Raw genomic sequence first — 19,700 nt, forward strand, 5'->3', positions numbered from 1 at the left:
GGAAACCTCAATCATCTTTCCTCAATCATGGAGGCTTTGTTTACATTTATTAAATGTTATGAGCGCCAAAGCACTACGAGGTTGTTTACAACAACACAAACCTTTGTGAAATTTCAGAGTTGTTGTTGATGGTATGAAGGGCAGCGAGGGGACTAAGCCCGTGTTTGCTCTGCCAGTCATTTCAAAGTTGGTAAAGTGTGTAACAAATGTAAACAAAGCCGCCATGATTGAGGAAAGATGCACAGGTTACGCATGTACAAGTCGCGTATATGGTTGCGTAAGTGCTCGATGCACAAGCCTGCCATATGAGGTATACATATGTCCATGCTAAACCTTACATACGCAGTTAATGTAAACCGGTTGATGTGTACCTCAGGAAACAGGTCTGGTGTGAGGTGCAGCAGCCTCATGCCCCCGTGCAAGAAGAAGCCCTCCTTGCTTCTCCCCGCACACACACACAAACACATACACACACACACACACACACACACACACACACACACACACACACACACACACACACACACACACACACACACACACACACCTACACACACAGTCTCCATATTTTATATGAGGCTTCCTCTCCTCCTCGTATCCTCATATGCACTTGAATACACGATTTTCTTCACCTTATCACCATTCACTCCTTCGCTATTTCCAAACAATCTCAAAACACTCCTCAATCTTCCAGTTTATCGGCTTTCTGTCCATTTTCTTTTCCGGTTTTCCCCTCTCCGCCTGCTGCTCTCCTTCAATATTTACAAACCATCTCACATTTATGATTTTACAAGCTTTTTTCAGTCCACAGTCTTTTGGTTACATTTCCGGCGCTTGCTGTCTCCTCTTAACACTAAACATTCCTTCTCAGTGTGTTTACTGGTGATGTTCGTGTTCTTCGTGGCTAGCCTAGTGACTTATCTTGTTCCCCCGACGCCAATATTTACCACTTTCCAATATTATTCCGTGATATTATTCTTTGTCTATTTGACCGCGTTTCGCTCCCAATAACAATATGTTGACCAGACCACACACTAGAAATTGAAGGGACGACGACGTTTCGGTCCGTCCTGGACCATTCTCAAGTCGATTGTCTTGAGATTGTCGATTGATTTGAGAATGGTCCAGGACGGACCGAAACGTCGTCGTCCCTTCAATTTCTAGTGTGTGGTCTGGTCAACATACTTCAGCCACGTTATTGTGACTCATCGCCTGCATATAACAATATATTTACCATCTATATCCTACTATTGCAATACACCAGCTTATACTGTATATTATATTACTGGAATGAATTTTAAAAATATATATATATCTTATTCATCATTTTTACGAAAATAGTAACATTCGTAATAACTGCAATATATATCTTTATAGTTCTATATAAGCAGGTAATCCCATACAGTATTCCTATATGATTGGGACATGTTCGACGTGCCTGATAAAAGGTATAGAGTACACTGAAGATCATTAATTAAAGGTAAAGGTATATGGTTCGATGTGACGTCACGTTGGCGGCTGGCTATGACGTCACGTCTCAGACCAACGTCACCCGACTCTATTTTCATTCACTCGTCTCGTCAGCTCCAGCGTCTTGTCAGCTGATGTTCGTCAGCTCCAACGTCTTGTCAGCTGATGTTCGTCAGCTCCAACGTCTTGTCAGCTCCAGCGTCTCGTCAGCTCCAACGTCTTGTCAGCTCCAGCGTCTCGTCAGCTCCAACGTCTTGTCAGCTCCAACGTCTTGTCAGCTCCAGCGTCTCGTCAGCTCCAACGTCTTGTCAGCTCCAGCGTCTCGTCAGCTCCAACGTCTTGTCAGCTCCAACGTCTTGTCAGCTCCAGCGTCTCGTCAGCTCCAACGTCTTGTCAGCTCCAACGTCTTGTCAGCTGATGTTCGTCAGCTCCAACGTCTTGTCAGCTCCAGCGTCTCGTCAGCTTGATGTTCGTCAGCACCAGCGTCTTATCAGCTTGATGTTCGTCAGCACCAGCGTCTTATCAGCTTGATGTTCGTCAGCTAAAGCGTCTCGTCAGCTTGATGTTCGTCAGCACCAGCGTCTTATCAGCTTGATGTTCGTCAGCTCCAGCGTCTTGTCAGCTTGATGTTCGTCAGCTCCAGCGTCTTATCAGCTTGATGTTCGTCAGCTCCAGCGTCTTATCAGCTTGATGTTCGTCAGCACCAGCGTCTTATCAGCTTGATGTTCGTCAGCTCCAGCGTCTTGTCAGCTTGATGTTCGTCAGCTCCAGCGTCTTGTCAGCTTGATGTTCGTCAGCTCCAGCGTCTTATCAGCTTGATGTTCGTCAGCTCCAGCGTCTTATCAGCTTGATGTTCGTCAGCTCCAACGTCTTGTCAGCTGATGTTCGTCAGCTCCAACGTCTTATCAGCTGATGTTCGTCAGCTCCAACGTCTTATCAGCTGATGTTCGTCAGCTCCAACGTCTTATCAGCTGATGTTCGTCAGCACCAGAACTGGTAGCTGGGTGGACAGCGCGCGGGATTCGTAATCTTAGGGACCGGGGAAACAATGACCGATGGCGGAAACAGATGGACAGAGTTTCTTTCCCCCTGATGCCCCTGTTACCTATCTTGAGGTTATCTTGAGATGATTTCGAGGCTTTTAGTGTCCCCGCGGCCCGGTCCTCGACCAGGCCTCCACCCCCAGGAAGCAGCCCGTGACAGCTGACTAACACCCAGGTACCTATTTTACTGCTAGGTAACAGGGGCATAGGGTGAAAGAAACTCTGCCCATTGTTTCTCGCCGGCGCCTGGGATCGAACCCAGGACAACAGGATCACAAGTCCAGCGTGCTGTCCGCTCGGCCGACCGGCTCCCTAGCAGTAAACATACCTAGCAGTAAATAGGTACCTGGGAGTTAGACAGCTGTTGCGGGCTGCTTCCTGGGTGTGTGTGTGTGAAAAAAAGTTGATTAACAGTTGAGAGACGGGGCGAAAGAGCCAGAGCTCAACCCCCCCCACAAGCACAACTAGGTGAATAGTGTCAAAAGCGAATCAGGCGGGATTATGATAACGTATAAGGTATTAGGATATTATGGGAAACTGCCAGTGTGGATGAAGCGGCAATGTTAAACACGATTGATGATTGATTGTTTATTGTGCACCCCATACTCATCCTGTGAGCGGTAGCGCAAAAGAATTACAGAGGGCACAAAAGGTCTTTATCAGACCTCATCTTAGATCATTACATAAGCAATTTCATCTATCCTTCACACCTTATAGCCGAGACACGACAGAACCAGAGGACACAGGTGGAAGCTGGAGACACAGATGAGGTAGAAACGTCAGGGAAAGCATTAAGAATAAAAGCTGAAAGTAAATGGAATAGTTTACAAGATCGTCGTGACCAACTCAATAAGCAGCTACCAATAAAAATGCAATGAACATCAAAAGGAATGAAGATCAATGCATTAGCTGACCACATGGAGGGTAGAAATAGCCTAAGGTACTCTATCCTTTTGAGATGTATTTTATTGTCTCAATAAACATACTTGAACTGGCCAGATGGAAAGACGGGGCTTGGGAGCTGTTACTCAACATTGTAAACACAATTAGATGTGTAGGTGAGCACAAGACACACACCCACGCACACCAAAACACCATTTTATTGCTCCAACAAAACTTCGGTATGCAAATGGTGTTTGCAAGAAGGAGGGCGGAGGCAAGTCAGCCTCTTACCCGCCTTCGTTCCCAGCCATTCATCTCTCCCTCTCTCTCCCTCTCTCTCTCTCTCTCTCTCTCTCTCTCTCTCTCTCTCTCTCTCTCTCTCTCTCTCTCTCTCTCTCTCTCCCTCTCTCTCTCTCTCTCTCTCACCACCTTCACTCTCCCCGCTCTTTTACCTTCCTCTTTCCCCCCCCCCCTATGCTCCCTCCCTCCCTCCCTCCCCGTCCCTCACATCTCTTCTTCCTACAAATTCTCACCAGATTTCGCTTGCGGGTGCTGAGCCCCGCTCTTTGATCCTATCTCTCAAGCTATAAACAGCAAGTGCACAGGTTTCCCGCCGTTGAGTCCTCTTGCAGTTACATGTGCAGCCGCGTGTGCAGCCGCGTGTGTTGTCTGTTCTCACCACTCCAGATGTTGGGAGCCATGTTCTCGTGCTCTCACATTGTTTATGGTGTCCCTGTGGCTTGTTTGCATATTTGGCTTCCATCTGAGTTGTTGTTCTTCCTCTCATGCTAAATAATAACCTTGTCTGTCCTGCTGACTACCGTGACATTTGTACGTGGTAACCATGTCTCACCCTAACTCTTCCAAAGGCCTTTAACATTTCTTCACAACTCATTCTTCTCAACTCTCATACAAGTATACTTCAAGCTGGTAACGCACATTCAAAAGTTGTTGCGACGTATGTGGTATACAGGGTTCTAAATAACTGTATTCCCATAAACTTGTATACTCATAGTCCAGTCCATAGAACTTCGGCCTCACACGCTTGGGGGTCCTCGGTTCGAGACTCCTAGAACCCAGGCGAATGGAATTGTATTCACGTTTTTAAAGGCTATTCTTATGTTGGCCAAACTTGCAGATGCAGCTGATGATATCCGCTTGATGGGCCTACAGTGTCGGCGATGAGTCACAATGACGTGGCTAAAGTAAGTTGACCAGACCACACACTAGAAGGTGAAGGGACGACGACGTTTCGGTCCGTCCTGGACCATTCTCAAGTCGATTGAGAATGGTCCAGGACGGACCGAAACGTCGTCGTCCCTTCACCTTCTAGTGTGTGGTCTGGTCAACCCTACAGTGTCCCTACAGTGTCGCTACAGTGTCCCTACAGTGTTGCTACAGTGTCCCTACAGTGTCGCTACAGTGGCCCCTACAGTGTCGCTACAGTGTCCCTACAATGTCCCTACAGTGTCCCTACAGTGTCGCTACAGTGTCGACGGTACGCAGGGTCGGTCACTTCCGTCCAACGGTGCACGATGGGATTACGGTGCCCTAAACTTAACTGCATAATCTAAATGGAGCCTAACAATGGCAAGATAAAGCTGAAAAATAACTTTAAATGAATCTTACTGCAAACGCTGCTACAAATATATTCCAGTTGCTACTAAATGAAAATTAAGCTCTTCATTTCCCCCGGGAAAAGCCAAGACATGGTCACATGGTCGCCCTCGTCTTCACGCTCACAGTCGCGTACTGAGGGCGGTTCTTCACGCCCACAGTCGCACATTGAGGGCGGTTCTTCACACCCACAGTTGCGTACTGAGAGCGGCTCTTCACGCCCACAGTTAAGCATCGCGGGCGGCCCCTCAACCACCACTTACGCCCACCCATCGTGAGCTAAAAGCCACCACACCTCCCGGCCCGCCGCTCAAAGGACACTGCTCCCTCCAGTGTCCGAGAGACTAAGGCAAACTTTACTAACCGCACCCCCGGCTGTGGTGACAAGCAAAGTCACTCCCTCATACTCCCACAAGGAAGTAGGCTTCCTTGTGGGTCCTTCCAAACTGCGCCAAGACATTGCGAAGTCAATGCCTGGTAGGAGGAGTACTGTACACGACTCGATTCCCGGGAAGGAGCGAGAGAGAGAATCTCTTAAGTTCCCGTCATTCTGGTACTTTTTAAATTGATTTTTGTTCATTTATTATGCACTCCATACCCATCATGTGCGGGGGTAGTGGACCTCATATTCATCCTGTGGGCGGATTTTGGACCCCCCCCATACCCATCCTGTGGGTGGTAGAGGACCCAGTGCCCTTCATGTGAGTGGTACTGGAACCCATTCACTGGGCAACAGTGGGACCCTAAGCCATCCTGTGAGTGGTAGTAGAAAAGGTTACATAGGAAAAATTAATGACAATTGAATAATATAACAGAATTCGTAGAGCAATTTGTTATCGACAAATAGCTCTACGGTGAGTCTCCCAACTGAGCTTCAAGCAGCCCAGCGAGTCTCCCAACTGAGCCTCCATAAGTGTGCTTGGAGGATCGAATGTTAGCTCCTGGGCCCTGTCTTTCCAGCTGTCGGATAACGAATGCAATATCTCTGGATCCTCCTACTGAACATATCTGCTTGTGAAACCTTGTATTGACAACACTTGTTATATCACCCTATAATCCATTCCTCTCGCTCCCTATAACACTGAAGACGTTCCTATTTAATCTCCGAGAATCTTAGATGCAGTTAAACGTCAGGGTGTTGACAGTCAGCTCCTCTTGAGAGAGAGAGAGAGAGGGAGAGGGAGAGAGAGAGAGAGAGAGAGAGAGAGAGAGAGAGAGAGAGAGAGAGAGAGAGAGAGAGAGAGAGAGAGAGAGAGAGAGAGAGAGAGAGAGAGAGAGAGAGAGAGAGAGAGAGAGGGAGAGAGAGAGAGGGAGAGAGAGAGAGAGAGAGAGAGAGAGAGAGAGAGAGAGAGAGAGAGAGAGAGAGAGAGAGAGAGAGAGAGGGAGAGGGAGAGGGAGAGGGAGAGGGAGAGGGAGAGGGAGAGGGAGAGAGAGACAGAGACAGAGAGAAAACACACAAACACACAAATATAACCCAGACAAATATAAGATAAAGAGAAATTGAGAAAAAGACATCTGGATAAGAATCTATCAGATGACTGGAGAACCTAGCCAAGTCAGCCAAGATTGGAGGGTTTGAGAGTTGAAAGTGAGAGACAACTGGAGTTGGCGTCTGTGTTGGTAAGGGAAAATTTGGCGCGTGAGTTGGTGAGGGGGAAAGTTGGCGTGTGTGTTGGAGAGAGGGTGAAATATAATCGACAGTATCTCTTCCCCCACCAGCCTGCCACCACCGCCTACAGATGGTCTATCACGGTAACAGAGAGAATCTATTACACAATCGGAGAATCTTGCTAAACATAGAACCCAGACTTCACCAGAAGGAAATGGCGTGCTGGAGCGGCTCGTGTGGTCCTTGGAGAAGAACACTTCAAGATATTATGATCTGTTAAACTACTTACAAGAACTGTCTGTTCATCGCGGGAATACCAGATCGACAGCCTAAATACTCTTCTGGAGAATAAAATTCGGATTCAAGGTATATGTGGTTTAGGCAACGGAAGGACTACATGATAAATAAATTATATTATACGATGTAGTCAGTATTGTGTATTTTGTTACATGTTGCCTCCCTGTTAACCCTACATATCCAAGTTGAACAAGGAACAATAGGGGCCTTTGAGAAGCCGCCGGCTTCTTGTCCTCGTCCAAGCCACAAGTGGTAGTGGCCCTCAGGTAAACTGTTAACATATCTTGCTCCCTGTTAACCAAGTATATACAGTTAACAAAATTGGAACACCTAACGACTCACTGCCCCTGGTAGCGCTGGGATGGTGGTTCTCCAGGGTCAGCGTACACCAGCTCTATTGCTTTAATGCAGAGCTGTTGACTCTATACAGAGCCTCTGTATACAGAGGCTGTTGGTGTTATCAAGAGTAGTATAGGCGAAGAGAAGGGGGACTATCAGAAGAAAGCGCCAAGCCATTGGGACTATATAGCACTTGGAAGGGGTCAGGATAAGGATTTGGGATGGGACCGGAGAAAGGAATGATGCCCAACCACTTGAACGGTTAAGGGATTGAACCCTGACCTGCATGAAGCGAGACCGTCGCTCTACCGTCCAGCCCAAGTGGCTGAAGAGCATACAAGATCTCACCAAGACGGCCAAAAATGTCGGCAGTAATGAGTCACTCAGAACCAAAGTTGCCCCCAGTGTCAAGACGTTCCGGTGCCTGTAGCAGGGTTCTTGAAGTGTGCTTTCTGAGAAGAGGAGGAGGAGCTTATCTTGACCTTCAGTGAGAGTGAAATTGTGTCAAGAAGGCAGTCTGGAGGGCCAGGATCAGATCCTACACAAGTCGGCTCAACAAATCTCGTTTTCCGATAGTCAAGCCCCTTTGTATGTTTTCTGATTGTCAAGACCGTATATACAGCATCAGCAGGTTAGGTTGTCTTAGCTTAGGTTAGGTTAGTTTGGGTAAGTTAGGTCGGATAAAGTTAGTTTTAAAATCAGTTGGCGAACAGTTCGAATCAGTTGGCGAACAGTTCAGCCCGTCCTCCAAACAAAGATCCAAAAGTGATTCCACGCACCCGCCAAACCCCCTGTTTATGAATGAAAAGCAGTTTACACACGACTCAACTGCTGACGTTCGAACATATCCGGAACAAGTGCTTCACTGACGAATTTTGTTCGAACCACAACGCTATAAATGCTTCACCCACGTACTACAAATACAAATAATCGCCAACAGAACCTAAACACCTAACCTAACCTATGCCTATATATACACAATATGCTAATATATTATAATATTAATTTATACTTGAGAAAATTCCCGTTTTGAATGAACAGCATGTTAAAATTGATGAATGCGTCTGTGGGGTTGACCGCTGAGTGTAATGGACTTGAGTCGAGGACGGGTTGAACAGTTCGAATCAGTTGGTGAACTGTCTTGAGTACAGTCCAGTCTGGAGGTGGCTTCTTAGTGTAAGCTTAAGACTGTTGCAGCCAGTCCTCCAAACAAAGATCCAAAAGTGATTCCATCCACCCGCCAAACCCCCTGTTTATGAATGAAAAGCGGTTTACACACGACTCACAACTGATTTCGTTCGAACACTTCCGGAACAAGTGCTTCATTGACGAGTTTTGTTCGAATCACAACGCTATAAATGCTTCACCCACGTACTACAAATACAAATAATCGCCAACAGAACCTAAACACCTAACCTAACCTATGCCTATATATGCACAATATGCTAATATATTATAATATTAATTTATATTTGAGAAAATTCTTGTTTTGAATGAACAGCATGTTAAAATTTATAAATGCGTCTGTGGGGTCGACCGCTGGATGGAATGGACTTGAGTCGAGGACGGGTTGACTGTTGCGGAATTTGCTGAAAGAATATTCTGGAGGAGAATACGTGCAAGTTCTTGATGCCAAAGCAAGTGCCTTATTCGGTGGTTCAGTTCATTACATACTAATAGCCATGAGGTAGAAATTCTAACTGTCAAGATGTACCAAAACTTACTTCAGTATTTCAATATAACCCCTTCTCTTCCATCCCCCTCCCCCCCCCCCCCCCTCATCTCTCTTTCCTCCATACCCCCTCTTTCCCTTCCTCTCATCTCTTCGACCCCCTCCCCTTACCCCACATTCCCTTTTTTTCATTCCTTCCTGCCCCCTCCCCTTTCTCTTTCCCATTCTACGTTTTCATCCCCCCTCTCTTTCTATCTCTTCCCACCTGAACTTCTGCTGAACTTCTCCAGCTTACAGCCATTATTACCTGTTTTGCCCTGATCTCTTAGGTGGTTACCTTGAGGATACCTTGAGGAAGCCCCGGAAGCACCTCAAGGTAACCTCAAGGTAACCACCTAAGAGATCAGGGCAAAACAGGCAATAATGGCTGTAAGCTGGAGAAGTTCAGTGTCATGAAGCCAGCGAGGATGTATCGGTTTAGCAACGGTTATCTTGAGTTGATTTCGGGGCTTTAGTGTCCCCGCGGCCCGGTCCTTGACCAGGCCTCCACCCCCAGGAAGCAGCCCGTGACAGCTGACTAACACCCAGGTACCTATTTACTGCTAGGTAACAGGGGCATTCAGGGTGAAAGAAACTTTGCCCATTTGTTGCTGCCTCGTGCGGGAATCGAACCCGCGCCACAGAATTACGAGTCCTGCACGCTATCCACCAGGCTACGAGGCCCCTACGGTGTGGTAGACGTGTGGTATAAGTTTCAAGCACACATCATTGTGGCAAAGAGTATAGTTAGCTTTAAAAAAACGCTCGATAGATACGTGGGAGAAAGGGTTTGGATCGAGACGGGTACTACCCAGCATGGGTCAACAGGACAGCTGAAGCGACTCAGCTGTCTTGTTGGCTCATTGTGGCTTATGTTTGTGATTACACTTCACGTACGTATTTAGTGAGACTTTATCAATACACCACCACTGAGCGTCGGTCTTACGGGCTCACCATAGCCCGTGCTACTTGGAACTTTTTGTTCTGAGTAGCTGAATCTATAATAACAACATGAATGTCAGTCAATTAGTGTTGGAGTGGCGGAGAGTATACAGCTAACATCAGCAATGTCGGTCTGTGTATAGCGTCCGGATCATCCAGGTCGCTGCTTCTTGTTCTTCACAGAACCAACGTGATCACGTTCACCTACACCACTTGGGCTGGGCGGTAGAGCGACGATCTCTCTTCATGCAGGTCGGCGTTCAGTCCCCGACCGCCCAAATAATTAGGCATCATTCCTTCCCCCTCGTCCCATTCCAAATACTTACCCTGACCCCTTCCAAGTGGTATATAGTCGTAGTGGCTTGGCAGTTTCCCCCTCATAGTTCCCTTCCTTTCCCCTACACTACCCTTCTTGAGGTTATCTTGAGATGATTTCGGGGCTTTTTAGTGTCCCCGCGGCCCGGTCCTCGACCAGGCCTCCACCCCCAGGAAGCAGCCCGTGACAGCTGACTAACACCCAGGTACCTATTTTACTGCTAGGTAACAGGGGCATAGGGTGAAAGAAACTCTGCCCATTGTTTCTCGCCGGCGCCTGGGATCGAACCCAGGACCACAGGATCACAAGTCCAGCGTGCTGTCCGCTCGGCCGACCGGCTCCCTTCAAGAAACTATTTTCTCAGTGGTGCCTACCTAGAGGCATTACCATCAGGAAATATCCTGATGTGATAGTCCTATTATCAGGACTAACAGAAGGAAGAAATTTAACACTCACCGGAATCCTTGTCGCAGAGGGTGAAGACGAAGGAGGTGGCCTCCCTCAGAGACGTCTTCCTGGGTCCCACAGAGACACATCCTTCAGGCTGACAGAAGTATATCACGTCCAGGGGCAGAGGAAAGTCCTGTCGGCCAAGTAAACACCTACATTGTACTCCCCTCAAGATATATCCCATTTATCACCATCTCTCATTAAATGTCTCAGAAAAGAACTCTGTGGTTATAATTTACATGAGGGAGTGGCCTCCACTTGGACAGGAAGCCGGCGGCTTGTCAAATGCCCCCCCCCCCAGTAATAAGTTAACGAGTCCCCCCACCCTGGAGGCTGGAGGAGGCCTGGTCGACGACCGGGCCGCGGGGACGCTAAGCCCTGGAAGCACCTCAAGGTAAGGTAACCCCCCTTAATTAATGAATTAGGTGAACAATTAATTACTAACGAAACACATTTTAACCAGCAAACTACTAAATTAAATATGAGAATATTTCCATCTGCGCTTCCTGTAAAGTTCCTGTTAGTTACCAGAATGTATAATCATAACTAAATGTTACTCGTTATCACTGATGAATGTGGCAAGCAACGGAACAACCAAATAAACGACTGTCAGCGTTATTACTAATAATCTTAGGGTTAATCAGTTACCACAATTATCAAGACCTCCCTTTATTACTAATAATCTGAGGATTAATTACAATTATCAAGACCTTCCTTACTATATTCAAGCAAAAGGTAACACAAAAAATACTCTTTAATTAATAATACTAATAAAAGCAAGGAGAGGTTGCTAATACGAGTAACACATTGTTAGAGACTTGATAAAACAATAGCAGTTTAATTTAAGTTCAATTTAATAATAATTTAATTTTAGTTTAATTTAATAATGATACCATCAACATAATGAGGTGTATGATAGCAGTATCATCAGGAGTGGGATTAATCATACCATTAACGTGATATGGATATCAAGCCTCATGGGCTATCTTGACACCGATATCAAGCCTCATGGGTTATCTTGACACCAATATCTAGCCTCATGGGCTATCTTGACATCAATATCAAGCCTCATGGGCTATCTTGACATCAATATCAAGCCTCATGGGCTATCTTAACACCAATATCAAGCCTCATGGGCTATCTTGACACCAATATCTAGCCTCATGGGCTATCTTAACACCAATATCAAGCCACATGGGCTATCTTAACACCAATATCAAGCTTCATGGGCTAATTTGATACCAATATTGGCATAATGGGCCAACTCTGTGATATCAATATTAGCATGATGTGGTATCTTGGTAACAATTCAAGCATGCAGGGATAACTTGATGATAACAGTAGTCGTAGTAGCATGATGGACTAACAATGACGAATCTTATGGACAATAACAGTACTGTATGATGAATTATTTTCATGAAAAACATTATTAGTATGATGAGCAAAGTTGACGATAACAACATTAGCATGATGGCTAAATTCATGATATTAGCATAATACGCAAACTCCAACAACCTGGTTGTCCAGAAGGGTTCTTTCTCTATCAACCATACACAACCTCCAGGTGAGCAATTATCCAGCAAATACACCAGTATGCACAGGCCCTGCTGGGACTGAGTTAAGAATGTTGGTGTGGGAATCAAGAATATTGGATTTTAGTGGGGTCTAAAACCTGAGACAAAGTGTGTATACCCTTCTACATCAACACTATTCTATTAAGAAACTTACCTCAACGGTCCTATTCAAACCTAACCTATTCTAGCATAGCCTCTTGGCTATAGGTTGGCCAGGATCTAGCTGTGCTTTCCTTCCCGCGAGTTCCACAATCCGGAAATGAATTAGCTGACTCTCTGAGAGGACTATACTCTTTGTGAGGACTAGGTGAGGAGTTAGCTGACTCTCTGAGAGGACTATACTCTCTGTGGGGACTACGTGACGCGTTAGCTGACTCTCTGAGAGGACTATACTCTCTGTGGGGACTACGTGACGCGTTAGCTGACTCTCTGAGAGGACTATACTCTCTGTGGGGACTACGTGACGAGCTAGCTGACTCTCTGAGGGGACTATACTCACTGTGGGGACTACGTGACGAGTTAGCTGACTCTCTGAGAGGACTATACTCTCTGTGGGGACTACGTGACGCGTTAGCTGACTCTGTGAGAGGACTATACTCTGTGGGGACTACGTGACGAGTTAGCTGACTCTCTGAGAGGACTATACTCTCTGTGGGGACTACGTGACGCGTTAGCTGACTCTGTGAGAGGACTATACTCTCTGTGGGGACTACGTGACGAGTTAGCTGACTCTCTGACAGGACTATACTCTCTGTGGGGACTACGTGACGCGTTAGCTGACTCTGTGAGAGGACTATATTCTCTGTGGGGACTATGACGAGTTAGCTGACTCTGAGAGGACTATACTCTCTGTGGGGACTACGTGACGAGTTAGCTGACTCTGAGAGGACTATACTCTCTGTGGGGACTACGTGACGAGTTAGCTGACTCACTGAGGGGACTACCGTCACGTGAAAGTGGGTTGCCTGTGCCTTCAGCGACGATTACATTGCTGTTGTCAGCTGGGCGGTGCTGCGCCCACTTGTTTCTCTTACATGCTCCCATGCCCCCGTTGTGCTGGGCTCGGGAGAGTAGAGTGGCGCAGGACGACACTAACTGTAGCGGCGACAGCTGGGTAGAGGGCCAAGTGTAGGAACAGTTTAGAAGGGTAACATAACAAGATGTTGTCTTACCTTGTGGTCGTCTGGGGGGTACCTGCGCAGTAGCTCTGGGGGCTGGACGGGCGCAGCTCTGGACGGGCTGCGAGCCCCCACCACCACCATGTAGTCCAGCAGCCGCGGACACAACTGCCGCCGCTGCGCGTCCGTCGCCACTGTCGCCGGAGAAGACAGGCACACGTCAAAGCAAGATATATTTAAAGAAAAAAAACTATAAAACGCTGTACAAGAACTGTGGCAGCATCACGTGCACTGGCCGGAGCCATCAACACAGTTTTACTGCCCAGTTCTCGGTCAGCAGCATTAAGTATCGATGATTCCGGCCAGTAACTGGATGGGTGACAGCGCGGACAATTTCTCCCTTGGAATGGGTGGTCTCGATAGACCTAAACAGCTTCTACTAATCTACCAGTTAAATCTATTATTATAATTATATTCAGTTACCTCCTCCCGTCCCCAGATGACCAAGGGAAGGTCTCCAGTGAGGTTGTATGGGTTTTGTTTCCAGAGTCTTTTTAGCTGTTCATAATATTGCATCTTCTGTGTGTGTGTGTGTGTGTGTGTGTGTGTGTGTGTGAGAGAGAGAGAGAAAGATAGAGAGTGACAGACAGACAGACAGACAGACCCGGATACTTAATCCATCATATACAGAATGACACACACACAGAGACGTATATCCCACTTCAGCTTCTCGGGTGTATATATATTAAGAGTTTACTTTAATCCTTAAATATGTTGAGAACTAAAGTATACTTGCAGGATGTCAAGTAAGCTCACGAGGTGGCGTTAATAACCATTCCGAGAGTGACAGGCCTTAAGCCCAACACCAAACCAAGATGGTATACACACAGGTGCAGCCTATTCAATGTAATAAAATTGATAATTTGCTTTAATCCTTAACTCAGTTCAACTTAAATGTATACCTGAAGTTTGGTAACGAAGGTCTTAGTGATCTAAGCAGCCAATAAGCCTTAAACTTCCTACTTAACTTACTTGTATCATGCGGGGGGGTCGTAAGACAGACGTGATGGGCTTCAATAGGCCGCCGCTTGCTAAGGCCTTAAAATAGCGGCCATCAACTTCGGCAGCAGTGGGCTTGGGTCAGTGGGCCGCAACTGAGGTGCCATGCAGTGCCGTGGGCCACACCAGTGGGCCACTACTGACTAGACACTGGACCCACCACCGCCAGCACACGAGGCCTTGAGGTGGGGGAAGGGGATGGCTGGGGGGGGTGGTGGCTAGCCGCACCGCTACTGCTTCCGTTGGTGTGGGAGCGGGTGTCGAAGGCTAGCCGGCGGGTAGTCGACTGGCGGACTGTACTCTCGCCACACAACTCCACCACCCATCATCCGCTCCTGCCACACACAAAACAATGTTAAACACACAGAAATCACAATAGCGTGATGCATCAAATGAATAAATCCACAAGGGCCGTGACGAGGGTTCGAACCTACATCCGAGAGGATCCCTGAATTCTTTTTACCATGTCGTAGCTCAGTCGATTAAGGCAGCGTCTGGGATGCTTTCGGACGTAGGTTCGAACCCTCATCACGGGCCTTGTGGATTTGTTCAATGTTAATCATACTGAATATTTCTGACATAAACAACATACAAATTACAAATAAAATGAACTATACGATATCTATAAATACAGCCATGCTCATTACCGAATACAGCCTGCAGATTCAGAATACAGCCATGCAGGTTCAAAATACAGCTATGCAGATTCAGAATACAGCTATGCAGATTCAGAATACAGCTACGCAGATTCAGAATACAGCCATGATGATTACCGAATACAGCCTGCAGATTCAGAATACAGCTATGCAGATTCAGAATACAGCTATGCAGATTCAGAATACAGCTATGCAGATTCAGAATACAGCTATGCAGATTCAGAATACAGCTATGCAGATTCAGAATACAACCATGATGATTACCGAATACAGCCTGCAGATTCAGAATACAGCCATGCAGATTCCTGACACAATGAAACAGATTCCAGACTTAAAAAGAATCCGAACATTGTAAAGAACGCAAAAAAAAGACTTGCTACTCTCACAATGTAACAACAATGTCAACAAAGATACAGACAAAAATCCACACATCACAAATTCAGAATCTACGCAGATTCCAATACGCTCTATCAGTGCACATACCCAGCAGGCAACGCATATCAGCGGTGCATCAAGAAGGTTCCAGGTTCATCATTAATGATTATCGATACATCAATAGGTTACCCGGTACATTATTATGTGCATCAATAGGCTCCCAGTACATTGTTACGGATTATCGGTACACGAATAGGTTCCCGGTACATCATCACAGATTACCGGTACATCAATAGGCTCCCAGTACATTATTACGAATTATCGGTACACGAATAGGTTCCCGGTACATCATCACAAATTACCGGTACAGGTTCCCGGTTCTACTGGTTTTCAGTGATGTCATCATAGCCTCAGCACCTACCTGCATATATATACCACCCGCCAGCATGGTTGGGCTCAGTCCCGTAGTCTCTCACCACAATCACCTTCTGCAGTTGATTGTTCAATAAATCTCTGAACTATATGTTTAACAGAGCTCTCACCCTGTCCATGGAGGACAGAAGAAAATGTATATATGCTGGTTAGCATTGTAAATGTCTGGCCACGTCTGTGGTAGAAAAAAAATTAAAAATAAAAATTTAACTCTGTTTCCTCACTTACGGGATGAAGCTTCTGGCTTCTCTCTAGGACTTCTTGATTTCATTTTCAGCGTTTTAAAGCGAGGGGTTCCACTTTGGGGGTTCCACTTTGGGGGTTCCATTTTGGGGGTTCCACCTTGAGGATACATACGTAATGACTTCCAAACTCTGTCTTCAAATCATATCTACCTTTAAAACGGTTGATAGAATTTACTGCTTCAACCTTCTCGATTAGTTCATTCTGTTTGTCTACCATTCGAATAATAAAAGTATGGGTACAGTGGACGGAAGGCCCAGAGAGAGAGACCTGGGTACAGCAAACGGTTGGCCCAGTCAGGCCGAATACAGCCGAATACAGCCTGCAGATTCAGAATACAGCTATGCAGATTCAGAATACAGCTATGCAGATTCAGAATACAGCTATGCAGATTCAGAATACAGCTATGCAGATTCAGAATACAGCTATGCAGATTCAGAATACAGCTATGCTGTATTCTGTACAGCGGACGAGAGGCCCAGTCAGACCTGGGTACAGCGGACAGGAGGCAGGCAGCTCGACACAATTTAATCTTCCTCCGCATCGCTTGACATATGGTATTAAAGATGCCAACACGTAAGAGCTCGCACAAGTTACAGCCCCGCTCCTGTGCCAGGTAAGTCCACTACGGGCTCACCATAGCCCGTGCTGCTCTGAACTTACGTTTCGAGCAGCTGAATCTAAGTGAGAGTAGGCAGGACTGTGAGACAGGATGGTGAGGGGTAGTAAGGACTGTGTGAGGCAGGATAGTGACGGTAGGCAAGATGGTGAGGGTACGCAGGACTGTGAGACAGGATAGTGAGGGTAGTTAGGACTGTGTGAGGCAGGATAGTGAGGGTAGGCAGGATGGTGAGGGGTAGGAAAGACTAAGGCAAAGTAAGGTAAGCAGGCACACTGGCAAGCAGAGGCGGTGGGAGGCGACACCTTGAGTGCCATGAGGCTATAGGTCTCCACAATCGGCGACACAAGGGGCTCCTTGATTGCCAGGCAGCTTGTAATTAGCCGTTTCCGTTAACAGTCCGTAATTGGCTGCTTGTGTGTGACTCGTAGATTGAATCCGAATGGCTTCAGGGTAGTTGCGCAGTTTGAGATGGCTCGCCTTTGTCAAGCATTTTGTAATTAAATGTCTTCGATTCCAGACAATTCAAGGGGATACCGGCACCTTGACCTGCTTTATCTGTTTAAAAAATTGACATGATATTGTTTACTATAATTATATTCGGGGATCCGAAAAATGTTATGAAATAAACAGCACGTTGAGCGCTTCAAACTGGGGTACATTAGTGTTTAAACCAAAACAAATTGAGCGACTCAAAAATCGCCAGGAATTCTGCAATTAGATAAGAGTGCTATGATTTTCTTTGGGTTCGTGAGTTACATGCTTTCTGCATAAAATTAACTCAAGGTCACTTGATGGAAGAGAAACCTTGGAAAATTGGCCTCCATCAACATCGCTCATTTCAGGTATTTCTGCTCTCGTATTAGCCTCCTCAATGATCTCTACATTCTTGAAGATTAAACACCCAACTCACAAATCTGACAAATTAAGAATTGACGGCGTTTCGGTGCATCTTGCAAATTGGTGCATCTTGCAAAAAATATGACGAATTGAAAATGGTCCAGGCGGACCGAAACATCGTCAATTCTTAACTGCGTTACTTGACTCCAGGACCACGTAGTAGGCTTGATGTAACCTGTACGTCTGAAACTATATTATCGCAAAACCAACCAGATACGACCTTAAAACAGAGGAGCTGCACTAGGTGAAGAATTTATTTTTGCGGCGGTAAATTTGCGTTCAAACTATGCAGGAACAAATTTTCGTGTCGCTTGAAGGTTTGCCTACCGCATCATATCCTAATACATCAGTCTTAACATGTTAATATCAATTTTTTGTATTATTATTATTTTCTACCACAGACGTGGCCACACATTTACAATGTCTCCACCCCCAAACGGGGTGAGAATAGCTTGAGCTACCTCATCCCTTTGTGTGTATTTTACCTCAATAAACTTATTTCAATTTCAGCTCCCTGTCCTCATGTCCCTACTCCTTGTCCTCATGTCCCAGCTCCTTGTCCTCATATCCCAGTTCCTTGTCCTCATACCCCCACTCCTTGTCCTCATATCCCAGACTATTTAGCACACCGTGTGAGACTAGGAAATATATATGCCAGATATGTAGAAAATATCATGCTGCAGTTGGAGTTATTCGTTATCGTGACATGCTAGAGGTGCAGACGGCACAATAGGAAACACCCACGAGCCTGCTGACAGTCAATGGAGTATATTGTTACCCGGTCCGGAACATACTTCTAGATATACTTCCAAACCTCTCTCCCTCGTGCTGCTCATTATAACCAGTAAATATTAACGAGCGCCAAAGGGACACATTAGACAACACCTGTGACAGCCATTAAGTTCTGCACTTCGGCGCTATTAACGTCTCCAGCCAGCACTAATGGCCCATAAGGAAGAAGCTTAGACAATTTACTGGCTAACTTATACAAAACTTTCACCTTGACCTCAATACCTCGGCCGCTGCAAGTTCTAGTACACGAGCCAAAAAATGCATGAAAAGGTAAGAACATAAAGTAATATTTTACCAAATTTCATTAAATAAGCAATTTTCACACTAACGTGATATATCTAATTGAAATTCTCTGGAGCAGGACAATGTAATTGAACCAGCGTCCTGAGACACCCAAGACATGTCTTAACTCATGGACCACGATATGCTTAGACAACCTGGAGCCAACCTAAACCCAATGGTTATTTGGAGGAACCGCGCTGGTGCCCAATCCAGTTTTGTCTAGCTATATATATATATAAATATATATATATATATATATATATATATATATATATATATATATATATATATATATATATATATATATATATATATATATATATATTAAGAATGTGTTTAAAAGTTTAATAGTTAAAATTCTAATAATAGTGTTATTGTTGTAAATAATTGTATATAGTGGATTTCAAAAGATTAGTTTTAAAAATTAATCTTCAGATTTCTTACTATCCCTGCTATATTTTTACTGTCCTTCAGACTCCCATGGCACACTGGTTGCAAAATGCTGGGATACGTTCGATTAGTTTATTTTAACAGCTTTTATACCCTTTTCAATAAAGTCGAGGCTGGATTTAATTTGCTTCAGTCAATATTTTGGTCAAACATGTTTCATTCCTACTGTATATGAACCATCACAATAGAAGATGTGATAACCATCACTGTCTTTCTTTTCTTTTTGTTTCTTTATTCTCACTTTTGTTACGTATTGTTATTATTGTGTTGGCGTTATGTGATGAAACGCACTCTATATGTGCCAAGTGTTAATAATAAAAGCTCTAATAAAGCCCTTCAACCGTATCATGCCCTTGTGAATTCCCACTTGGATTTCTACAGCACAGATTTGGACCCGTACTATATAATGTACCGTATGTCAGTTCATTTGAGAGTAAAAAGAATGACGAGGAAATTAATTACAGGTATTAGGAACCTCTCTTTTTAAGACCAACTTATCTAACCTGCTAGACGAAATACAAGAC

General features: G+C 45.5%; 1 protein-coding gene across 23 annotated transcripts in view; it reads right to left on the minus strand.

Annotated features, from left to right (window-relative positions):
• Positions 1–19,700, minus strand: part of Rab3-GEF (Rab3 GDP-GTP exchange factor) — a 168,179-nt gene that overhangs the window by 141,651 nt on the left and 6,828 nt on the right. For all 23 annotated transcript variants that reach the window (XM_069315305.1, XM_069315304.1, XM_069315288.1 and 20 more), the window contains exons 2-4: positions 14,401–14,762; positions 13,423–13,562; positions 10,683–10,809 (exon numbers count right to left, since the gene is read on the minus strand). In XM_069315305.1, coding sequence (XP_069171406.1) covers positions 10,683–10,809; positions 13,423–13,562; position 14,401 — 268 coding nt within the window. In that variant the 5' untranslated portion in view covers positions 14,402–14,762. The remainder of the gene's footprint in view (positions 1–10,682; positions 10,810–13,422; positions 13,563–14,400; positions 14,763–19,700) is intronic.

The sequence above is a fragment of the Procambarus clarkii genome, chromosome 81, assembly GCF_040958095.1.
Source record: "Procambarus clarkii isolate CNS0578487 chromosome 81, FALCON_Pclarkii_2.0, whole genome shotgun sequence".
NCBI classification, from domain to species: Eukaryota; Metazoa; Arthropoda; class Malacostraca; order Decapoda; family Cambaridae; genus Procambarus; species Procambarus clarkii.